The sequence below is a fragment of the Protopterus annectens genome, chromosome 10.part0, assembly GCF_019279795.1.
Source record: "Protopterus annectens isolate FY-2018-M chromosome 10.part0, PAN1.0, whole genome shotgun sequence".
Classification (NCBI taxonomy): domain Eukaryota; kingdom Metazoa; phylum Chordata; order Ceratodontiformes; family Protopteridae; genus Protopterus; species Protopterus annectens.
Window position 1 is genome coordinate 406,451,592 of NC_056744.1, and position 27,480 is coordinate 406,479,071.

At 38.9% G+C, this 27,480-nt stretch overlaps 1 protein-coding gene across 1 annotated transcript in view; it reads right to left on the reverse strand.

Annotated features, from left to right (window-relative positions):
- The window catches only part of TPR (translocated promoter region, nuclear basket protein), a gene marked incomplete in the record, with an annotated part of 1,837,142 nt that overhangs the window by 527,589 nt on the left and 1,282,073 nt on the right, over positions 1-27,480 (reverse strand). The window contains 3 exon segments of the mRNA XM_044085316.1: positions 6,930-7,049; positions 13,920-14,090; positions 23,868-23,948. Of these exon segments, the coding sequence (XP_043941251.1) occupies positions 6,930-7,049; positions 13,920-14,090; positions 23,868-23,948 (372 nt within the window).

Sequence of the window (27,480 nt, forward strand, 5' to 3'; positions counted from 1 at the left end):
TGACGTCAGTAGTATTTCCAAAGTCTCTAGTTAAAGAGACAGCATCACTTTGATCTGATGTATTAGGGGCATTAGATGAAGTAGTAAAATTCTCAGTGTTAGGAAATATTCTCCTGGGTCAATTTGAAGATTTCTTTACTTTGAAAGTCATTAAAATCACGTTGTAATTTCATTTTTGTATTCTGTAGTCTTTTATCATAGCCCTGTATATTGTCAACTAGGTCATCCAGTCTATTTCCTAAAATCTCATTGGAGAAGTTATTGACCATTTGACCCTGTAGTCTTTCTACTTCATCTGCCAAATCTTTCTCATGTGGTTTAAAGTATTCAATTAATAGATGCATGTAATCATAGCTCAGCTGTAGGTTCAAATTCTGCCATTTTTGTAATAGATCTGGGTAGGTTTCTCCATATGTAGGCATATTTAGTACCCTTAGACCCCTAGGTACTATTTTAGACTTCAGTGATGCCTCCAAATGAAATCTCTGCCATTGTAGTCTCTTGAAGCTATATATGTTGTTCTCTAGGTCTCTGTATAGCTCTGTAAATTTCTTATGGGTGACATAGTCAATTTGTTCTTCATCATTCATTGGAAAAAACGGATTTTGCATCAAAGGATTAGACTCCATACATAGAAGTCCAGTAAGTCGTTCATATTGATTCCTTCTAAGTCCCATGGTATGACTACCTTCAGCCATGTTCCAGTCAGAAACCACTTAGAAAAAGTGAAGAGAAAAATGTCCAAAGACTGGATAAACGCCCGGTTTACACCTCAGAGCAACAGTAGAAAATAAAATAAAACAGGCTGACCACAGCTGAACAAACTTCCAGATTCCAAATTCCAGGTTCTACAAGAATAAAACTTTAATAGGACAACATGAGTAAGCGCTTTCGCGATCCAACAACTGATCGCTTCTTCAGACTCATAAAAACATACATCAGAGCAGTGAATTTAAAAACCAAATGCATCCAAAGAACTAATGCTCTGTGACATCATACAGCATATTTAAAGACAAAAGACAATGCATATATAATATAATAACAATGATAGATAACGTATCTTATAAATATTTTTTAGTTAAAAATGTCATTGCATTTTAAAAATGATGGAATAAAAATATTCAATGTTTCAAAGGTATGGATTTCAAAAATGGTTTTAGAAAGACCGCACTATTTAGCCCACAGGGTTTATCTGCTTGGAGTTGCAGGATCCATTTCTGTTCTGCCTCTTCCACTTTATTCTTAATGTCCCCTCCTCTGTTATTTTTACTAATTATTTCTATCACCATGAAGTTAAAAATGTGTTGTAAATTTTCTGCCTTTACATGTTTAGCCATAGCACTAGTATATTTTCTATTTGTACTTATGTACATAAGAATGTCATAAAAGGACAGCTCATGAGAGCTAGTCGATTACACAACACTAATGAAGGCTTAAATGATACAGTTACAGCTTTAAAGAAAGAGTTTAAAGACAGGCTATAGTAACAGAGACATCAATAGTAGCATTAAGAATATGAACGGAAAATGAGCTAATAGATGTAAACCCTACTTCTCAGAAACAGTTGAAGAAAATAATATACAAGATGGTAATAAAATGAAAGTTAGATTCCCAGTAACTTATTCAAGAGATATCATGAGATTTTGTGGCATTATTGAAAAGAATTTTAATATTTTGCATTCAGTACCAGAGTTACATAATGTCTTAGAAGATAAACCTAAGTTTTCATTCATAAATAAGAAATCCTTAAAAAGACAGCTCTGCTATAAATCAAGTTCCTTAAAACAAACCAGTATCAAAAAGAATAGGGACCTTTCCCTGCAGAAACTGTATGGCCTGTAGTTATTTATACAATAAATCTGTCTATAAACATCCCACTCTAGCCTTTACCATTGAGGTTAATTTTTATGCTGATTGTAAAACACATCACCTAATTTATTTTAGTTTCTGCACCAGATACTCTGCATTCTATATAGGCAAAACTGATAGATGCCTTAAAGAATGTGTGCTTGAACATTTGAGAGACATAACAAATAAGAAAGATACTAATGCTTTGGCTAAACATGTACAGGCAGAAAATTCCCAACGCATTTTTAACTTCATTGTGATAGAAATAATTAGTAAAAATAACAGAGGAGGGGACATTAAGAATAAAGTGAAAGAGGCAGAACAGAAATGGATCCTGCAACTCCAAGCAGATAAACCCCCTGGTCTAAAACCATTTTTGAAATCCAGACCTTTGAAACATTGAATATTTTTATTCCATAATTTTTAAAATGCAATGACATTTTTAACTAAAAAATATTTATAAGATATGTTATCTATATACATTGTTATTATATTATATATGCATTGTCTTTTTCCTTTAAATATGCTGTATGATGTCACAGAGCATTAGTTCTCTGATTGGATGCATTTGTTTTTAAACTCACTGCTCTGATGTATGTTTTAATGAGTCTGAAGAAGCGATCAGTTGTTGGATCGCGAAAGCGCTTACTCTTTTTGTCCTATTAAAAGTTTTATTCTTGTGGAACCTGGAATTTGGAATCTGGAAGTTTGTTCAGCCGTGGTCAGCCTGTTTTATTTTATTTTCTACTGTTTATCCTGGCGTTTATCCAGTCTTTGGACCTTTTTCTCTTCAGGGTCATACCGGCCTGGGCTACATGATCAGAGAGCTCCTCTATGTGTCTTTCCATGTAGTCCAGGGAGGTACATCTCAGGTCGTTCACACCAACATGTACAATGACAGAGTCATTACTTGTAACTGTTTTGGAGTGACCTGAGTGCTTGCGTTACGTGGCGGATCCTGGCACCCGACAAGCAGCTTACAGCAATCTTCTCTTTGTTCAGTCTAGTGAGTGGAACGTCTGTGTGCCTGACAATAGAGTCATCTATTACTAGTGTATTGGGTGTGTTATTATGCCTTAAGGGCTGTGGTTGCGTGGCACAGTGACTTTGTGAAATATGTGATATGTGGTTGTTGTTTGAGGGTGGAGGTTTGTTTGGATGTCTGCTTTGGAGGTCTCTGCTGCTTAGGCAGATTTTTATTTAGAGCCTCCGAGTATGCTTTTGTGTATTTATGTGTGTTGTTTGCTGGTGCATGTATGACTGTTTTATGTGAGACTGGAAGTGTGGTGCAAGTGTTTCCCTTCTCCTCCGGACTATCTATTCCAGCCTTGGTTTGAGAGAGCTTGGCCCCCAGTTTGGCTGTATATTTGCATCTTTCACATACATTTGTGTTTGTTGGAAGGAGGAGAGGGTTGTCTGTGTACATGAGGTAAGTGTAACATTGCCTCACGATTCCCAGGTTCACCAGCTGAACTGGAGAGTATACCTGAAACTGGCCTTTGGACATGTCTGTATGGGTAAATTTTACTGATTGTCCGGTAGGGACGAATAGGGAGCCTTGTACTATTGTATAGTAAAGGGGGAGTTGTAGTGTTTGCATGTATTAGTGCTTACTGAGAGCTTGGAGCAAGTGCCGGGTTGTAAAAGGAAAGTTAGAGTGCTTAATTTGAGTGTTTGACTAGTTCTAAGGGAAAAATTGAAGAGCAGACTTCGTGAAGCCTGGAATAGTTTAACCCTAGCTAACCGGTGCTGTGCGGTGAGCAAAACCGCACAAATGTGGGTTTTAAGGCAGGGTGATGAAAGAGCTAGGAATTAGCCCAAAATGGCCAATAAACTACTAGTTGCTGGACAGATAGGCTGCTCAAAGCTCCCCACTCTCACTGGTGAATAGAGAAACGTCCTTCTATCCAAGTAAGGATATGGGCAACACAGGAACTTATACCACAGCCCTGAATTCAGCAGAATGTGCAAACTGGACTAGACTAGCTTAAAAAAGGCGGGAAACAATTTTTTTTTTTTTAGCAGAGGATACAATAAACTTCACAAAAACAACTTTAAATACTTTTAACAGGCTAGCGTACTTTAGTGTGTAGCCTACAGCAGTTAAACAGCAAGAAAACGACTTAAAAAACTTTAAAAGTGCTTAAAGCAAAAAACAGTATGTTATGCAGCAAAGAAAGTTTTTTTTTAAGGCAACGAAATGCTACAACTCGCTTTTCGGCGAGGTTAACAGTCACAGGAGAAATGCAGAGAAATAAAAAATACTTAATCAGTTGAAAGTCACTGTTTTTGTCGCTCTGCTGCTTGTAGTACTCTGCAGGACACCACGAGGAGCTTGGCTGAGTAGTACACAAGCGCAAAACCGCGCAAGTGCGGGTTTTAAGGCAGGGAGATGAATAAGCTAGAAATTAGCCCAAAACGGCCAATAAACTACTAGTTGCTGGGCTGAGACCACTCCTCCAGGGACAAATAGGCTGCTCAAAGCTCCCCACTCTCACTGGTGAACAGAGAAACAGTTGTTTAATTGTTGGGAAGACTGAACAGATCCATAACAACTCTTGGAGGGTCAGAGCTAGAGAAAATGCAAAAAGTCAAGCCAAATTCTTTAACAGCAAAGTAGCAAAACAAAACCAGATTACTGCAGTCAGTGTACAAGCAGTGTTGTATGAATGACTGAATGCACAGTCAAACTGCAATAGCATATACATGTGCAGTGGACACATTCCTAAAACAAGCACAGTAAACAAGGAGTTACCTTTGATATCAGCATTTTTTCATTAGGTAGTCGGTCACCTGACAGCAGAACACAATGCAGTAAATCTACCTGGAAAGGATTTGTTTAGCCACAGCAAGACTGTCTACAAACTAAAGAAACATGCAGCTGTTTCATTTTCCTGACTTCACACACCCTCATTAGGGAAAGCCTGAGTTGGTTGTGCAGGTCTTAAGTAGAGAAGGGCCCTTCCTCCTATAAACTCAATGCCAGACAGAGGAAGAAAAAAGGTGGCTGGAATGGCTGTGGAAAAAACTGACACTTTTTCATGACTCCTGTGAAACACAAGACACAGCCTCCATACAAGAGTCTGAAAGTTCTACCATAACAGAGGCGATAGCCATCAAAAACTATTCAAAAGATGAACTTTAGAGGTGCTGAACCAGTAGGGCTAAAGGAAGGCTGGACAAGCCTATCAATCATGAAACCCCAGTAATGAGGACGAGTTTTTTTCTTTAAAATGATCACTATGACAGCAAGAAAAAGTGCCCAACAGTGACCTTCTGCTCTCAAACCTTTATATGGATGTAACTGACAGTTTCCTGAAGAAACAGATAACACACTTGCAGCAGAAAATGTAAAACTTGAAATGGGTACTCTCCATTTGCAGGGGAGTTTTCAGCTGAGGTCCTTAGCACTGGAAGTAACTGCACCTAGACTGATAATGACCAACTGTTCGTGAAGTTTGGCTGAAAGACTGAGCCCCACATTTTGTGAATGCAATGCAACAATGATCATTATGATGCATATCTGTTAATGTCAGACAATCACAACTATAAGAAAAGCTGTTATGCTACTAAAATTATATTTGAAAATTATAGCATGTGTGAAGGTATTAGCAGCATTACAAAGCCTAATGTTCTAATGACAGATACTCCATTTTTACAGTAGTGTAGAATGTTGCCAAATGAGTTCTCAGTGATTAATGTACTGTTTACATATACTCTTCAAACTGAAATGCAGGTCTTACATTGTCTGAAAGCTCTTATCATATTCACAAACAATGTCTCAAGTTTGTCTCAGAGTTATTTTCCTCAAATCCAAGTCTTCCCACCAGAGATCATGTTTTATCCAACTGCTTCAGCTCCACTCTAATTAAATGCTGTCCCATCGGCTTTAACAGTGGCAGCTACTTCAACATCTTCACCACACATCTACTGTTTAGTTAGTTCAGTGGCTTCCCACTGGTCAAGAAAGACACTTCATCAAATTATTATGACTTATTTACGTTTTCTATTGCTGGAACAAAGATTATTACAATAAAGCTCTTTCTCCTTCACAGTATTCAAATTCAGATGCAACCCATTTCTTTAATCACCAACCAAGAGGCTGCATATCTAAGCTTATCAATTCACTTAAGAACCACAGAGAAAAAACTGTTTTGACTATTTAGTGGTTTCAGCATCTTGATAAATGGAGCAACCCAAACAGGTAATGGATTTTACCAACTTCTGCTCATGCATCTCACGTTCCCACAGCTACAACACTAATACACACGAGGACTACTAACTACGCACTAAAGCATGAAATATCAACTGTATAATACTCTCTGGTCTCGAAAACTTTAAATTGCTTGAGAAAAATATTCTCACCTGCAAACTTATTTCAAAATTCATTGGTCTGCAGACACTGAATTCTGTAGTGTTTATAGGTCTTCCTCTAAAGCGCTGAACACAACACATCCTAAAGATGAACGCTTTTCATTTCTGTGCCACATTTTCATGTCCTCTCTATTCAGCTGCATTAAACAATTACTGCCAGGTAAAATTGTACCGTGTTTTCCCATAAAAAAAGGATATATTGAAGAATGAAAAAGTACAGGTATTCTGTGTGGTAAGAAGAGCAAGCAAGACCTAACTGGAAAAGGCACCTGCAATGACTGCTTAAAAAATGTCATTAATGAATACCAATGAGGACTTGTGACTTGACCGTTGACCATGACTGCATGCCTGACTCGGACCATTAGTTTGCAGGTAGTCACTAGAGACAAAAGATGCACAATTAAATGACTATACTATAGTTGCCAACTACATGGGTGACAGACTTATTTCTATATGGACTACTGCTTGTGCCCCTGCAAAAGGATGAAGGGGAGCCTATTTCCACCTTCTGTGCAACAAATATGGAAGAATGCATTTGTTCAAATGTGTTTTACAATCTCAAAACAAAGACTTACATTAAATATTCAACCAAATATGCAAACAGACAATATTTACTGAAGCATGTAAAAACGCTATTTAGTCAACTGAAATGAGCACAGAAAAACACCTTTTTTTTTTTTATTTTTTTATTTATTTTTTTTACTTACCCCTGCATCATCTGCTTCGTATGTATTTCCACCCGCACTACCAGTACCTTCATTGCTGTCATCGCCTTCATCTTCCATTTCTGCATCATGTTCATCCTCCTCATCCTCCACCTCATACTCCTAGGAGGCATTTAAAAGTTTGTCGCAGCATTAGACTTGCATCTCTCTCAAATTAGCCTTACTTCCTAGTTTCAAAAAAGTTTTACTTAAAAAAATAAGCTTTAATTATCTATTTTTACTTAATACCTTTTTTCTCTAGAAAGCTATAATTTCTACAGACTGGAAGACAATGAAAACGCAAAAAAAAAAAAAGTTCTAGAGTTTAGCTCATGTGGATCATACAAAAGGAGTCAACCCTGTTAAGGAACAGTCAACTGTTTTAGTATAAATAAGTGAAACAATAGACACCAACTTATTTGTCTTTGTTGACCGGGAAGGTCCAACTGGGCAGAGACCATTTTCAGCAGAGGCCCAAGGGAGAAAAGGTCTACCACAGTACATTTACATTAACTAGTGAATTTCAGACATTTTTCAGAAAAAATAGTTAAATTTTTAATGAAACAACAAATCACTACAAGATACATACACACGTTAAATTATTTACAAGTCTACACACAGTTGTACCAGCTGTAAAATAATGCAGAAATAAATGGACTGATACTGCAAAAGAGAAACATTACTGTAAGTTTTGTGTTCTTACATTTCAGTAAAGAAAAGTTTGCAAAGAGTTCAAGAAAAGTAATGAAGTTGGTTATAAAATTATGTAGCGAGTGAGATTTTAGTACAATACAGGTTTGTAAAGAGTTCAGGAGATAAGTTACAAAATCAACTAGGAGGGAATGGAAGATATTATTACTGTTAAAGGAGGACAGTGGTAATAGCATATGACAGCATGGCATAGGATTGGTTCTATTTTAGGCATCCTGTTCAATATGGGTGCATCTAAAAGGTTTATAACTTCGGTATACAGGAGATGCATGAGAGGGTACAGAGGAGGATGGGGGAAGTTACAGAAACAGCAAGATGAGAAATGTTGCTTAAAAGGGTGTGGAAAAGGGGAGTATTTCAGTTTATATATACGAGGGAAAGCTCTCTCACCGAGTTCTCAACTAGATTCACTCTCTCTTCCCCTTCAATGACGCATTTATCTGATGCTTCTGTGTTTGGAATTATGTTTACCCTATACTTGTGTATGCTACAGTACTACAAGATATACTCGTAGACAGAGCCTAAGAGCACACTTCCTGGACGTCAAGGAAAACAAATGGCATTTATATTGTTACGCAACAATCTATAAATATATACTTTCTCAATTTACGTGGAAGTGAAATGACAACCATAAGATACGAAGGCCATCTACGTACTCGCAGACAATGGGAAGGTGCCTGTCCCAACAAGGCGAGTCACCTCACACATGAAGTGACGCATTAAAAATGCATCTTTTAAAGCTAGTAAGATCCCTCTCAGGAGAATGACTGGGTTCAACCTGAAGCAACATGAACACTCACAGTGGAAAGAGCTGCAGGACAGCCAAGAGGAAATATCCAAACATACACCCTGAAAAAAATCAAGCTACCAAAGGAAACACTTCTTGAGTAACAATTCAAATGATAATGCTTACTGAAGGTGCATAGAGACAACCAATTCACTTGGCACAAGTCCATTCTCCAAGAAATTTTAATGTTAGTGAACTGCTTACATCAAATAAAACAAGTAATCTCAGTGGTATCCCTGAAGTCTCAAACAACCCACTAAACAAGTATAGTGGAATACAAAAACAAAACAGTGTAAGAAACTTCTCTGTGGGGAAGATGTGTAATAACAATACTATCTAATTAAACAATAATATTTTTGTAGATAACTTTTAGGGTTCTTGTGCACAGACCTGAAGTAGTCTAGGACGAAAGCGATTTTCTTAATAGGTCATGGAAATAGAATATGATTTGTACAATGGATTTTTTGCATGTAAAATGTATATGTATATTTATATATATTTTTAGATTGCCAAATGGTCCAAGGTTTATATATTTCCAGTTATGTAGTATATTGTCTTGGATAAAATCACAGACTTAATAATCTGGTTAAATAAGAGGTACTGCATCATTAATTTTATTTACCATACATCGAGGGTTATATTACTATGATAGCTAGTAAATACGGCAGGACCAGCTCGAATGTCACACTGAGGATGTGAATTTAACATGTATACCAATACACTGTTTTACAGCAGAATAAACCACTCCCTTGCCTGATAAAAAATATATATCTATATCTCACACACATCTATATCTATATACAGCTATATCTATACATACATACATATATATTTATAGCTATAGATGTATATATAGTTAGCTTGTGAGGAAACTATTATTCCGTTATTTTTGTTTTACTTCTATCACTTGTCTGTGCACTTAATGAAGGATTTTCGACTGGAAACAGACTGCCTACCCTGCTTGGATTACTTGTGAATACTTAGTAATTCTGCATATTATTTCATATATATTTTTTATTATTTTTTGATTTAGGACAAGTTTAAGTTCACTACTTCTACTACCATTATCTAATCAATATACAGTGATTAAATATATACGAACTGCTTATACCAAAACTTGTAGCTAGGACTGTGACAAGCGAGCAAAATACAGGTGTTCATAACACAACTCACTTCAGCCATACAAAATGTGAATGTTCTCTTGGTAACAAACTAGTTGTGATGTTCTTCAGCAGGACTACTAATTCACTCGTCTAAGTTTGTGAACCTCAGACTTATGGTGTTTTATTTGCCAGCCCTGCTCACTCTGTTGGATTTGAAAATATATATCTATGCAAAAAACACACACATTCATTATATATATATATATATATATATATATATATACACATACATACACACACACATATATATATATATATATATAGAATATGCACACACGCACACACACACACATATATATATAGATGTATATCTATAGGTGTATATATATGTGTGTATATATATATATATATATGTATAGGTATATACACACACACACACATATATATATATATATATATATATATATATATATATAAATATATATATATATATATATATATATATATATACATACACACACACACACACACAAGAAGTACCTGTCAGATGGATGAAAACCCAGTTTATCGATGACCACATCACCGAGACGACATCGCTGACAGAAAGCATTCCAGACAACGGTGAGTAGTGGAGAAAGTGATTTATTCCCATTCCTTCACTGTAGTGCTATCTTGGAGTTGGTATATTTAAGTAGGGGGTGTGGGGGGGGCGCAACATCCCATCGGGGGTGCAGGGGGGGCTTACCCCCTTGCTATACATGCTTTAATGTGCTTTTTGAATGTATTACAGGAATGGGAATGTATTCCGTTCCGTAACACCTTGACTTACCATTGTCGGGGATATATTTATATATTTTGTCGGTGATGTGGTCGTCGGTAGTCTGGGTTTTCATCCATCTGACATATATATATATATAAATATATATATATATATCATATTCCTTGAAAACAATACCGAGTCTTATACTCTTTCCTCTGCCGAAATATGCATTAGGGCTCATCAGGGATGCCTTACTTACCCCCCCCATACAATCTATATTTATTCATTTATTCATGTACAAAAATTGACATTTAGTTCATCGACACAAATTGACATTTATTTGGTTCTTTTCTGTTATTGGGCAACAGTTCTAAGTAATGAGTTAACAGCTGTATGAGAATTCTACATAAACAGTGCAACAAACATTTCAACTTCAGAATATCTACACCTTGGCTTTCACAGTGCAATATTTCATGTGTACTGGAGGTGGGGAATAAAACAAAGCAGAAGCAATCCATTCTGTTGCCTCGATAATGGAAAAGTTATTCAAATACAGTCATGTCACCTTCTTCTGGAACACTGTCATAAGTCTTCAACCCCGAATTCCAGCCTAAATTTCTTGCAACTCCATTTCCCGTAAAACCATTGACCCCAATATGTTATGCCTATCAATAGAGCTCTCTTTAAATGAGCACTGCTTGTCCAAGTAGCCTGCTCGTAGTGCATTGGCAACATAGCTGTCAGTAATTTTATCCCATGAATTTTTTACACAACTCACAACCCTCTTGCAGGCTAGGCTTCACAAAGGTTCCATGCTGATTTCTCTCCACTCTATTTTCAATGTAGTCATTGAGTTCCTTGTGCAGATGGTCCTTGAATGACTTTGTTTATTGCAATATCAAGAGTCTGGAGATAGGCAGTCATTCCTGTGGGATTTATTTGATCTATTCTCCATGCAAGAAATTTTTTCATGTCTTTAGCAAGGCGAGTGCTGGCTGAATCCCAGACTAGCAGACCTCTTTCGCCACCTCGCAAAACAAGTGGCAGCAGCATTACATAGATCCATTTCCTTGTAACACAGCTTGTGTGCACCGGGCTTTTTCGGTTTCAAGAATGTAAATGTCCGAAACACGTTTACTCTTATCTTTCTTGCCCTTACTTATGATTAGAGGTGGGGTTTTCTTTCCATCTACACAAATTGGTAACGCGTGCACTCTCGTAACCAGTGGAGGGAATGTAGATTGACGAAGCACCCCTCTGATAAATTGTTTGAGATCCTTGGCCCATGAACACTACAGTTTCATCCATAGCAATCATGTTGGAGAGCTGGTATTTAGAAAAGTCGATGCCCTCAACAAAGGACTTGAATGCAAGTGCACGTTTAATAACTTCAGTATCTTCCAGCTTGAACAATGTTGCTGATCTTCTTAGAGAGAGTTCCTATCGCTGAAGGAAGCCATCCAGCCAATGTTGTGATGCTTTGAATTCTTCTGGGGATATTTCTAACTGTGGTGCCGTTGCAAGGGCAAATGTTTGAATATCAGCCCTGCACACAACGAAAGCCTTTGCTCTCCTGTTAGCAATCCATTCACAGATGATGTCTTCCAGCTCAGGAAATAAATGGTTGACTACCTGATCCACACTTGCACTTCATAGCTTTTCCCTTGTTGGCCTGTTGATGGAGGTTATAGTACTGTACACCATTTTCGGACCATTTGGAGATCTAACTTCTCTTTGCAGAAAGCAGTCATTCTTTCCCGGGAGTCATCCATGATTCCTTTCTTGTACTCGACGGAACAGGTCTTTCTTTCTGCACTCATCTTGTCTGGGTGGGGTGGGGGTTAATTGAAGACTTACGAGACCGAAGTGGCAACACAAAACGCAGACGGTTATGAAGACATAACTACAGCAGTTCATTATCAAGTGCGCGCGCTTTGATCAAAGTACACCTGCCAGTGTTTATGGGTCAAGGATCTCAACCGTGAAGTGTGAGTGATGATTAGGGTTACAGCAAGAGTTGTGGATGACTCCCAGGGAAAGATTCTTACTTTATGCAAAAAGTTGGGTGTCCGGATGGTCCGAAAATGGTGAGCAGAGTACGATAACCTCAGTCAACAGGTGTCAATAATATTATCTTATAATTCAACATGTCCGTCATGTTGTTGACTACCTTAACTGGGCTTATTTTTGGGGTAGGGCTTATATCATGACCACCCTGGAAAACCATGCTAGGCCTTATTCTCTGGTTAAGTCTTATTTAAGAAGAAATACATTATGTGTATAGATACATACACACACACACACACACACACACACACACACACACACACACACACACACACACACACACACACACACACACACACACACACACACACACACACACACACACACACACACACACACACACACAGAGTCTGAGGTGATTCAAAGACAAATGGGTGTCTGGCATCAACTTACACTAATAGTGCTTTCACTCAAGACTATGTTCTGCTTATTAGTTTCTTCATGAGATCAAAGTAATCTCGCTCATTTCCCCTTAGTAAGCAGAACTCCCCCTCCCCATTCTCCCCCGGGCCTGCCAACTAGCTCCAGTAACTTCATCTGTTTGTCCGAATATTCCATTAGGGATGAAAGCCAGGTATCCCAAGGCCAGGAAAGGCTCATCAACCACTTGCTCCTGAGTGAGGATCCTTAGTCCATTCATTTGCTCTCTGGTGAGAGTCGGGTGGTAGAAAGCAGCTCAGTTTCAGGTCCTGAGCAGAAAACCACCCGTTCCCCTTTTTTCCTTGTGCATGCTTGGTGCGCACTTTAGTAAATGAATTGTGCAAACGGCATCATCCCTGGGCTGTCCTTTGCTTCTGAAACGGATATAACTAAGCAGGACTATCCCTGACCATTCCCAGTCACCATCAGGAAATTATGCTCTGCATGTGTGCCGCCCCCCCCCAGCGAGAGAGGTCAGTTGGTACAGCCCCTTTGTTTCCCCATCTCCCACAGCTCCATTAAGTATCCAAGCTGCTAATTGTACTCTGGTCACTTGTACGGGATAAAGTGCTGACAACATGCTTCACTGGAGATTTCTGATAAACATATTTAAATATAAAAAATACTGGAAGTGCCACTATTAGACCCTGGATGCACAACGCTGCAGTGACTAGCATTGCAGCTTTACACTGTTTGGTTCTCTAGTTCAGTTCTTGGCTGGGATTCGTTCTGTGTGGAGTCTGCATGTCATCTGTGTCCATGAAGTATTTTTAACAGGTACGCTGGTTTCCTCCCACATTTCAAACACATGCCACAGGTGAACTACTGTTCTTCCAAACTGGTCATAAATGAGTATGCTGTTTTTGAGTAGGGGGCTCAGGATTACTCCCACTGGCTTACACTCAATGAGTACCAGGGATAGGCTCAGACTTCCTTATGGCTCTGAAGTCGAATAAGTGGACAATCAAGGAATACACGAATATGGGGTCGCTTTTCTGGCTTCCCAGACTCAGTCTTTTAGATTTCCCTCAGCGATCATTCCAGGTAAAGCACATGAGTAATCAAACCCTAATCTCAGTTCAAGAACGAACTTGAGAAATACATCTCTGCAGAATTAAGAGAAACAAAAGTCACACACTGCATACCTGTTCTTCATTTTCCTCATCCTCATCACTGTTAATTACAATGACCTCGTGTGTTTCAGCCAGCGATTCCTGGGGGTTCGGCTGACAGTCTGCTGTCTGTGATGTACCATCTGGCTGCATCTCCGAGGACTCATCTACTTCTTCTACTGCAGTATTAACTGGTGTGCTTTCCTGGAGAAAGAGCATAGGTGAAAAACAGCTTAAGAACATTTATCAAGAAGGCAATTCTGGAAAACACACAAATGCATATAACTTCGTTCTGGGAAGAGGCATGCTAAAACACGATGAGGTTGCTTCCCCCACTACTTCTTGCTCGCTCTCTCGCAGAGATACACACATGCTTCACCCACCAAGGAATCTAGAATTCTGAAGTAGCAAAATAAAGATGTGAAGTACTCAACTACGAAAAAAAAAGGCTTCTTATGATACCTGCTGAACTACTGTACGGCTCTCACTAAGAGATTTTAGTTTCAGAATTTGTGTCACAAGCGGAAATACAGCACATTTATCCAGCAAAATCTCAGACAGGGGATGTTAGCTTGCTAGGCTGACAAATTGGTGTGTAACGTCTGGACAGATACTTTTGTCTGGTGGGCTGCTGTCTGACAATTAGTCAGCATACTGCAAATCAAAAAAAAATATTGATTTAACACCACATTAGTAAAAAAAGTGAAATTAAACTGTGTACGTGGCTGATTTAACAGGGAACACGAGCTGCTGAACATGGAAGGACCACTAATCACTATGGTAAAGCAATACAAAGCCATCAAGGAGAAACCTCTAGTAGATTAACAGATAACATAAGAATGTACTAGACAAGCCATGCTCATTTCCAGTACTAGATTACTTAAGACACAGATGCACATTAACAGAAAACAAACCATATTAACATTTGCAGGATTCATGCATTATACATTTTTTTTTCTTTATAACATTACTCTAACATTAAATAAAACCTCACTCTTCCTCCAGAAAATTATTCTGCATGTATTTTTCCCAAAAAGCCCATTTATGTCTACGTAAGTTTCTCCTTCCCTTTTCTAAAGATGCCACCTCTGCTTATTTCCTTTCCTTTACAATATTCAATACTTCAATTTATAGTTGATTTACATTTGGATTTCCATTTTCTGGTATTTTGTCAGCCAACAGTACTAAACTTAGTAAGATTTCACTATGCAGAGGTGGTTCAGATCCTGTATCCCAGCTCAAAAGAATAATTTACTTTGTTACAGCCATCTCTTTCCCCCAACATTTCTGACAGAGTACTCTGTAGTGAATTTTAAAGTCTCTCAATTTATTACACTGCCAAAAAGCATACTCCCAATAACCTTTGTCTTTTCCATCACACTTCCAGGATATGATATCTACCAGAAAAAAAATTCTCTTAAATCAGTCCAGGGTATAAAAATACCTTTGCAAACACTTAAAATGCTAAATCATCTAGAATTGATTGTATCCTTGGGAACCATATTGACGTCCTTAAATTGCTCCTTTATAAACTGCCTTTCCATTCTCTCCTCCCAGGCTTTTCTAACATCCACCAATTGATTCTTACACTTACGAAGTATTTTACATGCCCTTCTAATTATCGCCTTTCTAACAGCAACTTCTGTTGCAGACAACTAAAAACTCTACTAGGACTTAACTTTCACTTAGGATCTCCTATTCCTTTTTTTGTCTATACCCTTAATATTTTAGAAAACTGTGAAAAAATGCTGAAAAAAAGCTGAAAAAAAGCTATTCAAGCCCAGATGAACAAGCAGAAGTAGGTTAAAATCATCTTTGATTCATACATACTTAAAGTGGGCCATAACAGCTTAACTACTTCAATTTTTTTTAAATAATAAATCCCGTAAGCAAAATTCATTCAGCTACAAGTAATTCTTGTAAACCTCAGATCTTTACTGAAAATTTCTGTGAAAGGCATAGCAGTGCTGTGTAATGTGCAACAGGATCAATATCTATTGATACCACAAATGTTAGAATATAAACTTTTTTTGTAAAATACAAAGTCATACTGCTTCCCTGTGACTGGTTATTTGTGATATTAGTGGCTTATATGTGGTTTCTAACTATCAAAAAGATATCCTGCTTCAAGTGCTTGTAATATTGCTCAGAGCACTTTAGCTACAAATGTTTTGATTGGTTTGCACTTAAAATGCTCATGTGCTATAGGTTTCTGTTAAAACCAATGGGGATGCAATGTATAAGGACCGTGTGATTGGAGAATATGGAACATTAATCATTGGGCGTTAAGCTTCTTGAATCACCTATCAGGAAACCTTCAAGTTATGTAATTCTGACGTATCTAGTTTATGCGTGATTGGTTAGGAACCTTTTATGCAGGGAAAACACCAGTGTGCCTCAGATTAGGTGCATTATGAAATGCTGTAATGTTATATGTCTGTTGTGGGCCTTGTCGTCAGCAAGTGACGATTTGGAATTTTGAAAGTGCGGGAGGAAGCAAGAAGTCTGCTTCGGATTGGGTGTAATTTTAAGATTTGGTCTGGTACAGGATTGCTGAGGGTCACCCACAGGGAGGTAATGGAAGTGCTTTGTGATCAGGTGAAAATTTAAATGTCTGTCTGCTGTAGGCCAGCCATGGATGTTTCGAGAGATGCGGGGGAAAATACTACTTTGGGGTGGGGGGGTTGTATGTTAGAAAGAACTGAAGGAAAAATGAATATCCCACCAATTCAAAAACTGTGCCTTCATCTGAACAACTGCGAGGCACTGGTGCAGGCTCCGGTTAAAGCCTGACCTCTAGCCAAAAAATAAAGATAAACAAAACAATACAACTTAGCCCAAATACCATGATACGCCAAACCACAAGTCTGTTCCATTCAAATATCTAACAAACCACAAAAATGCTGTGCTATGATAATCCTATCTCGTACACTACAGTATATCTCAAAGACTCTAGTAGCCATATGTCTAAATTCTAATTGGTTAGTATTCGCAATCCTTGTGTCTTATGGGTGTCTAGCTCCCATTGTCTGTATTATGGAAATAAAGTGTTGTCAGGCAGGTATTTTTGTTGGCTGAATAATAAAATGCTAGTGTGCAATAGGACTGGAGATTAACCAATGGGGATTCATTAGCCCTTGGTCCATGTGACTGGAGAAAATAAATCGTATACCACTGGCTGCCTATCCCCAGGATTTGCCAACCAGAAGACTTGCCCATTACGTAAATGGTTCCTGTGTATGGGTTAGAGGACTTTACTCAGGAAAACAGCTATTAGCCTCTGATTGGGTGCAGGAAGAAATGCTGGTCAGCAATAGGCCTAGTCTAAAAAATAAGGGATCAGAATTTTTGGGGCTCGGTAAGAAGCAGTGGTCCGTTACCGATTGGGTGTTTTTTTTAAACTGGCATACTATAGGCTAGCTATGGGCAATACAGATGCAAGCATTGGAAATCAATGGATTAGGTTAATGTGAATTGCTGGTCTTTAATAGCCTAGCTATGGGCCTTAATTCAAAAGCCAGTATGATGATGGAATTAAATAATAATGCTAAATCAGCGGAATGCCTTCAAATTCTAGTAACTGCTCCCCCCCACCCCTTTTTTCCAACTTTGCTTTCCTCTTACAGCAAAGCAGCCACAAGGCTTAAGAATAGGCCCAGGTCATAACCCAACCACTAGTACTATATGAAAAACTATTTAGGAAATGTTATGAAACCTTATGAAAACGATAGAACATTAAGCACCCCTAAACGCAGTCTGTACAATCTAAACCTTATTACCTTAAGTCCGCATCGCCTTTAATCGATACGGTCTAGTTGAGGTGTACATGTCCAGTGGTACCAAAATATTCGGTTCAAATTAAGAACTGACACCACCATGGAAGCATAATCAGGCTTTTTCAGCACTTTCACTTCTTCAGATCTGCCCCTCTGGTGGAAACGTTTAAACACAAAATACCTTTCTTTTGCATACATGTAGAAAATCCAAAACCATGTACAATGGCTGCTAAAAAATAATCTAAATTGAGACAATTTTTAAAAATGAATCTAAACCATACCATGCTGTGGAGTAAGTTAAAAATGTACTAGGTAACCTTAAAAATCGAATCAAAAACTTAAACAAAATGGTTAACCTAAAATTATAATAAACTGTAATAATACTAACAGGAAGAAGCCAATGTCCTTGGGTAGGAAAAATGTCCATAATGGAAAAAAATTAGTCAAATCGGATTTGATAATCACTGAAAAACAGATCTTCTGAAAGCAGGCAGTCCTATCTTAAACTTTGTGTGGTTTGCAGTCCCTTTAGTAGCTACTGTCTCCCTATACTCGGACATTGATCCACTGTACGGAATGCAAGCTCTAACTTGCAATCCAACCTTTTGCTTGGCCTCATCCCGCTCTATTAACTAAAGATGGATGGTTATTTTGTACCAATAGCTTGAAGCCTCTGCCATTTTCTCAAATTCCAGCCCCTCTTCTTACCCATTACCTCTATCCAGGTCTCTGTTCAAAGAAAAACTTCAATTGGCTATTCCATGAACAGTAATCTCTGAACGTCACTTTCACTGAAGAGTGAAATGATTGTTTAAAAAAAAACTCATCACAAGTTAATAGTTGGCCAACAGCAAGGAAGCAATCCATGAAGGTGGGGAGCTGCTCCCTCCCCACTCAACCCAAATGTATATACCAACTCTGAGATTGCATTACAGTGGGGAAAAGGGCAAATTTTAAAAGGTTTTGATTAGTTTACCTTATACAGTGTGGTACTTCTTGTTGGCCAAATATTACCTTTTAATGATTTTTTTCCAATGATTTCACTCTGATGAAAGCAATGTTCATGGATTACTGCTCATGGAATAGCCTTCCAATGAAGTTTTTCTTTGATTTGTGAACACAGACCCATCTCTACCAGCTAAAAATTTCTCTGTTCCAGTGTTTGCTTATTTTTTTTGAATATTTTCTACAACTTCGTAAATACAATATTCTGTATGGCAGTTTTTCTTCTCCTTAAGGATCTGCATCCACAACCCTATTTACTTTTTTCTTGAACTTTCTCCTTTTTTTCTACAAACTTCCTTTGGTGTTTTTCTTTTGCTCTGTTCTTCTCCTCCTTCTCTGAGTATTGGAAGCAGATGAGTGTCTTACTTCAGATGACACCGCAGAGGACCCTGTCTGTGGAAGAAACAAGTCCTTAATTAGCTTTTCTGTCCTGCCTTGGATGCCTCTGGATCTGAAGGCATCACGGATATCTCCACCAACCACGACTGATGCCTCACTCAGTGAGGTCACCCATTTCAACAAATTCTTCACTGAATCTATTCTTGCACTAGCTAACTCTAAAAGCTGCCCATAATCTATCACCAAATTACCACAAGAACAATAGCTTTACTTCCCATCCTGTCTTTACTGATTCAATTAAGAAGCTTCTTATGAAACTGAAATCTACAACCTTAGCCACTGATAAACTCCCAGCTGAATTTTTGAAGATAGCTGCTGATGCAATTGCATACCCTGAATTCATTTGCATCAACCATTCAATATCCAAAAAATCTAGTCCCCGAGATCTGGAAAGTTTCTCATATTATCCCACTCCACAAAGGGGGTAACTCAAAAGAGTTAAACAACTATCGGCCTACAACAATAATCTCACCTCCGTCCAAAATACTGGAGAGGTGTATACACACACAAATCATGGATTACCTCAACACCCACAACCTTGTTACAAATGCACGATATAGCTTCAGACCCTATCACAGCACTACATCAGCCCTCACACGTCATTCTGTCATATAGTAAACAGCCACCGAAATAATGGCAACTATGCCTCTGCTATCTTACTTGAACTCTCTACGGCATTCGATATGGTTAACCATGACAAACTCATTAAATCCCTCAGAACTGAATCTTCGCAAACCCACCATTAACTGGTTTCAAAGTTATTTAACAGGTAGGCATCAATCAGTACAATGGAGGCAAGAACGCTCTCCTTCATTACCAGTCACATTGGGTGTTCCCCAAGGCTCCATTCTTGGTCATTTACTTTTCTCTGTCTTAATGAACAACCTCAATACCTTTTAGTCTACATGCCTCAGTCATCCAATATGCTGAGGACTCAACACTAATCTGTGCATCTCCTTCCCTCCAAGAACTGCAATTACAAACACATGCCTCTTTCCTTTCCACAGAAGGATGAATTACCAACTGTCAACTAATACTAAACCCCAATAAACCAAACTTCTCATATTCCAGCCTATTAAATCACTCCACTCCCATACCCACATTTACTATAATCTCTAACAAAACAACCATCTCTCCTGCTACTTGCACCAAATTTCTAGGAATTGAAACAGACTGCAACATGAAGTACATAAAAAATTGGGGGGACTAAACAGAAATAAATAATTCCTCACAATCACCACCAGGACAAAAATTGCAAAAACACATCTCATCTCAACACTTCTATATGCCTTCCCAGCCTTACCAATCTTAGAAAATTGGTGACATAACTAAACTTGATGCCTGCTATAATAAAATTGCCAAGTTCGCCACCAGCAGCCCACATCAAACACACCACTGCTTAGCCCTTAAACAACTCAACTGGCTTGAACTTCCCCATCTCCGCCTTTACAACCAGCTTATACTAACTCAGAAGATTCTTGACTACCCTGATAAAACCTCTGCATTACAAAACCTAATGCAACCTTACTCCAGTGCTAGGGTCCTACGCACTACAAAATTAATGTATCCTTACTCCAGTACTACGGTCCTACACTCGAACAACCCCCTCCCTTCAGGTCAATAAAGCCAATAACTCTGCAGGAGCCTCCCTCTATTCAAAGTTTATAGCCAAAAAATGGAACACTTTGCCAACTAATATCAGTCACAACGTCCTTAGCTCAGTTTAAGACATCTCCAAAAACACGCCTACAAGCTAATTGCTACTTTGACTCCCCAGGCTAGTCTAACGCCATCTACTTCCTGCTCATCCACGGTAAACCCACTTCCCTTATTTTCAGGCTGTGGACTTTTCTTTATCCTGCAAGTCTCATTCCTCGTACCTCTCTCTCTGCCTCTAAACAGTTACTGCCTCTTCTAAGTATGGACTCTTGGTGTTTACTTTAGATTATTATAATGATATATTGTACCTGAATGTTATGCGATTGCACACTAAGGCATTTCATCTTTTTACCTGAAGAGGGTACTATTTTTCAATCCTACTTTTAGTTGATGTACAATTTAAAATGTTATCATCCCATTTTTATTTGCTGTAATATGTATACAATTTAAAATGTTATCATCCCATTTTTATTTGCTGTAATATGTATAGTGTTACTCTTCTGTACCTGTGAAACTGTATTATATTTTATTAATCTGTGTTATATGCGGGAACTTTTCTCCTCAGGCCTTGGCTGAAAAAAGACGTGTCTTCAGTCGGACTTTACCGGTAACTAAATGTAAAATAAATATCAGTTTGCCTGAAGGTGAGAGGTACCCAAGCAATTAACACAGAGAGTGGGGATCTTGAGGAGGAATCTTCTTTCCACACGCTGAACACTTAAAACCTGAGGGTCCGTCAGACATTAGAAAAACAATGTTCACATAAAACTATCTACTACTATGTAAATAGAATTCTAACTCTTAAATGTATGCATATATGAATATATTTATAAAAACAGTAACAATCACACTAACAAGGATGGGAAAGCACACTCATTAATTCACTAATAGGTAAAAATTAGCACTATCGGCTAAGACTACAAGAAAGTTCTGTAAGAAAAAAAAAAAAAACACTCAGTCTTAAGGACTTACAATACTACCGAATCACTGACATAACACTAAAATACAAACTACGCTATCCTAAATGCAAAAAATCTAAAGGGAGGAGTCAAAAGATTGAAAAACTCTTTCCCTTACTGTAACCTCAAGAACAGCTATCAGAATCTCGTATGGATGAACAGGCAGCAAACAAGATCTGAGTAAATCACACAGGAGGAGGGAATTGTGGGTAGAGGAGGAGTCACAGTCTTGGAGCCAAAGTTTTGGTAGAAGACACCGAGGTCGGATCTAGTCTGATCCAGCAACCGGAATGTCGGCTTGAATGAAAATAGAAAATGTCTGATCTTTCTAATACAATTAAAAGTGAAAAGACATTTCTGGGTACAACAGAGTATAATCAGACTCCAATAGCTACATATCTGAACTCAATCCAGATTTACTGGGGATCAGCTTAATTGCTTTGCTAATGCACTTTGTTCATAAAGGGAATAGAAAGCCTGCAAGATGAAATTCTCTTGGATGACCAGATTTCAGGCCATCAGAGTTGGCCTGCAGAGCTTGTACAAATGTATTCTCCTGGTGTATGTATCATGCTATTTTGGCTTTGATTACAACAGACACCACTGAATTAAAAGAATCCATAGTGCATAAACCATTGTCAGATTTTCCTTGATACTGATATTTGTTCCTATCCACATAGTTCCACTCTCCTTGGACATTCAGAGGTCTTGTGAAATCTTCTTGGATTTGAGTTCCTTGCGGAACAGCAAATGGCATTCTTGGATTATCTAGCACTATTTGCCCACTAACTGAACTCTATCTGAACTATGGTGGGTCACCTGCTACAGTGGTAGTAGTGCTACTGCCACAAAGTTCTTCAAATACATTATTGCCCCAATGTGGAGGCCTCATTTAGACAGCACTGGGGCACCATGCATCCTTCGAATGTGTAGGCCCAATCTTAACAGCAGTACAAGTCCTTCTGCACTCTGTGTTTTTATTCTAACTCACTTTCAGGGCATTTCCATTTTTCAGTTGCATTTTAGCTTACTTATTTATTTTTTACTCTGCAGACCTGCTGGAAGAATCTGTTCCTGAAAACAAAATTACATGTAAATGACAAATGTACAGAGTCAAAACCAAAACGTCGACTGCTCTCCAGAAGCCTAGATGTTTGTGGCTCTGTGGTTTGAAGTTTTCTTTTGGAATAAAAAAAAAAGAATGCAAGAGGAAATAAGGTGACCTTTTCCTAGATAACAGGCAGTGAAAGTGAAAAAAAAAACACTTTGCTGGAACCTAACCACAATACTAGTAAGCCCTTCTGGAGATGTCATCAGCTTCACAACAGCTCTTGATATGCCATAGTCACAAAAAAAGGAAAAAGCACAAAACCAATAATAAATGGACAGCAAAGCAAAATAATTGTAAATTACCATAAAAAGTCCCCAAGAGCGTACTTAATGCCGTTGAACTTGCCTGGATAAAACTAATGGACTGAATTCCAAAGAAAGCGATGCAGCAAAAATGAACTACGCCACAGGCTGTTCCTAACGAACTATGCTGCAGGCTATTCCTAATGAACTATGCAGCAGGCTATTCCTAATGAACTATGCAGCAGGCTATTCCTAATGAACTATGCAGCAGGCTATTCCTAATGAACTATGCAGCAGGCTATTCCTAATGAACTATGCAGCAGGCTATTCCTAATGAACTATGCAGCAGGCTATTCATCTTTTTTTTTTTTTTTTAATCAGACATTAACTAGCATCCTTGGTTTCACTGGGGGACTAATCCAGTGCTGTGGTCGTACGAATCTCTGAAAGTCTGAGAGGGTGGAGATTTACTTGCAATCAATTCCCATCACTGATGCCTCAGTGGTCCTTCCAATACACATCTATAAATACTATATTGACAGGCAACTGTTTTCGGTTCTATGGGCACAAACAATTTTCATGGACAGAAATGGTATTAAATTCATCTCTCTAATCACACTATTATTAGCAAGCATGAGGCCTGAACTTGAATCTACATAATTTCAGACTCCATCAGTAAATGAAACCTGGAACAGCTCTTTCTGACCCATAACCTGTCAAGTGCAGAGCTGCTCTCAGCAAAACACAGCTAAGTGGTGTGCAAAGGAGCTCGTCAAAGAGTATACAACAATATTTAATTACTAATCAACCAGTATTTGACAAAGCCTTACTTCTATATCAAAATCCTGGGAAGGATGGACATCCTGTATTTCAACTTCTGCACTGGTGCTCTCATCTGCTGTAACTTCTTCCTGGGATTAACAAAAGAAAAAGATTACACATTTCTACTGCAGGTCTGACAAACGAAAACAGAATTATATTATTTAAGAGACTAAACAGATAAACACAAGCCATCAGTTAATTTACACACTGGGTTCATCTACGTTGGGAATATTTTTTCCATCGGAAATTCCTATGGTTTGGGTGGAGGGGAATGCACCTCAAACCAGTGTACAGTGATGTCATACACTTTTTATTACTACATCTGTTAACTGGGTAAGCTCACTGGGAACATGTGTCCCTTTTCAGGGGCAACTCAGGAACACTGCCTAGTTAAATGACTTGCTCAGTCACACAGCAGTCAAATGGAGAAAGAAGGAATAGAAAGTACAGTTTTGTACCTACCATAAATGTAGATGTTCGAAGATCCACATTGCTGCAGTCCTTACATATGGGTAGTCCACTGTCCTCGGTCGGCCCGAATACCAAAGTATTAGGCTGACGTCGGTCAAGGCGCTTAAAACTGACATCAGGACGTCAGGGTACAAAAGCGCATGACCGACGTCATTTCCTCAGTCTTTTCTTGCCCCAGATGTCAGAAGGCCCTAACAAGACAGGCCAAAGCCAAAAACCAGCAAAACCCAACCAACCACCCGTGCACTAACCATATTTACAATATGTACAACACAAATCACACCACCACCTTCAACAACAGAGGGAAGGAGGAGGTAAATTGGACTGCAGCAATGTGGATCTTGAACATCTACATTTATGGTAGGTACAAAACTGTACTATGTTCTTCATCTCACATTGCTGCAGTCCTTACATATGGGTAGAATCCCAAAGCAGAGGTAAGGGAGGATGGCAAAACTATAAAGCATTAGGAGCTGCCAACATGCCTTGTAAAATTGCAGTTGCAAATCCAGCCCTAGATTTAGAGTAAAGTGGAAGGTGGTAATGCTTAGAGAAAGTATGCACTGAACTCCAAGTAGCTGCTTCCAAAATATCTTTAGTAGCCACCCCCCTTAAAAAAGCTGTAGAAGTGGCAGTAGCCCTAGTGGAATGAGGCCTAATCCCAGCTGGAATCTCCTTACCATGATGGGAATAACAGAAAGCAATACAAAACCAATCCACTTAGAAATAGTTTGTTTTGAAACAGGTTTGCCCTGAGAACCCAAAGCAAAAGAAACAACTGCTGAGACTGCCTGAACCCTTTAGTTCTGCTCAAATAATATCGCAACTGTCTGTGAATATCCAAAGTGTGCAAAATCTTTTCCCCTTTATTTTGGGGGTTTGCATAAAAAGTAGGCAAATGAATAGTTTGGTTTAAAGCCACACTAGAAACCACTTTAGGCATAAAAGAAGGGTTAGTACGCAAAGACACCCTATCTTTGTGGAAAATTAAGAAAGGCTCAACTGCCATAAGGGCCTGTAATTCAGAAACCCTTCTCGCAGAGGTAATGGCCAACAAAAAAGCAGTCTTCCAAGATAAATTTTTCAACTCTGCCGATGCTGCAGGCTCAAAAGGTTGTAGATTGAGTTTCTCCAACACAAAATTGAGATCCCAAGCAGGAGTAGGAGCTCTACGTGGGGGTCTTATATTCTTTGCCCCTCTAAGGAATTGCTTAAACAAAGGCTGAGAAAATAATGGTGGGTCACAGTCATAGTGAGCAGAGATTGCTGCAGCATGAACCTTTATAGAGGAGAAGGACAAACCTTTGTCCAATAACTCAGTAAGGTATTGAAGCGCCACACTTAAATTAGGTTTAGAAACATCAAAGTCCTTTGCTGTACTCCAAAATAAAAATCTCCTCCATTTATCTGCGTAAACTTTCCTTGTACTAGGCCTTCTGGCCTCCAAAATAACATTCAAAACTTGTTGTGGAAGCTGAGACCCTCCAGGGTTTAATCCAGAATATGCCAGGCTGTCAGATGTAGAGAATGAAGTTTGACATTGAGTAAATGACCGTTCTCCTGAGACAGCAGGTGAGGAATCGAAGGCAAAGGCCATGGAGGCTCCTGTACCAGACTTCTCAGTAATGGGTACCAGTGCTGTCGAGGCCAATCTGGAGCTATTAAAATCATGTTTGGCTTGTCCTGTCTGACCTTCAGCAGTACCTTTGGGAGGAGAGGCAGAGGTGGAAAGGCATACACGTGAAGATTGCTCCAATTGAATGAGAGAGCATCCACTTTCCAAGCTGAGGGATGAAACCTTTTGTGCAAAACTTTGGCAGCTGGTAATTTAGTGGAGAAGCGAACAGATCTATGTCTGGAGTTCCCATAACACTGTCAACCTCTGGAATACATGAGGATCCAATTTCCACTCGTGGGGATCCATAATTTGTCTGCTCAACACATCTGCTAAGGAGTTCTGTGCTCCTGGCAGAAACCTTGCCTGAAGATTTAGCTGTAAACTGAGAGCAGTCTCCCACAAAATCATTGCTTGTCTGCATAGAGGATAAGAATGTTCCCCTTGCTTGTTGATGTACCACATGACAGTTGTGTTGTCTGTTTGAATCAACACCTGCCCTGGAAGAAGTAAATCCTTGAAAGCTATCAATGCAAATTGGACTGCTAACATCTCCTTCAAGTTGATATGTAGATGTTGAAGTCTGGCAGGTCACGTGTCTTGTATCCATTTTCCATTTAGATGAGCTCCTCAAGCTTTGTCTGAGGCATCTGTCGTTAAAATCTGACTCGCCTCTGGCCGGGTCACAGAGAGTCCCTTGTTTAGGTGACATTCCTGAGCCCACCACAAAAATTCCTTTTGAATGCAAGGTATTATTTGAATGACAGTGTCCAAATCTTGGCAGTGCTGTGTCCATACATTCTTGAGATACCATTGTAGCTTCCTCATATGCAGTTTGGCATTGGGAAGTACCAGAATACAAGATGCCATGAACCCCAAGGCTTGAAGGACTGTCCTTGCAGTCAGCCTGGACTGATAAGACAACTGGTGGAAGTAAAGAGAAAGATTCTTTTATTTGTCCGGGGTCAAAAAGGCCATCAGGGATGCTGTATTCAGTCTCACACCCAGAAAGCACATGTCCTGAGAGGGTACTAGACTGGACTTTATTTCGTTCACAGAATACCCCAGGCATCTTAACACTGCCATCACATACTGTAAATGATGAAGAAGTTCGTCCTTTTCTTGGGCCAGTATCAGGCAATCGTCCAAATAAGGATAGATCTGTATTCCTCTTAGCCTGAAGAAAGCTACCACTGGAGCCAGAACCTTCGTGAACACTCTGGGCGCAGTAGATAAGCCAAAGGGAAATGCAGAGAACTGATAATGTGAAGTCCCAGCCCGAAAACGCAGATACTTCCTGCAACTGGGCCTGATAGGAACATGAAGGTAAGCCTCTTTGAGATCCAGAGTCACCATCCAGTGATCTTTGCCCAGCAGAGGTAAAAGCTGTTGTAACGTTAACATTTTGAACTTGGGAATGTCCAGATATGTGTTGAGGATGGATAAATCCAAAATTGGTCTCCACGTGTTTCCTTTCTTTGGTACTAGAAACAGGCGAGAATAAAATCCTAGGCCCACTTCTGGCAGAGGAACCG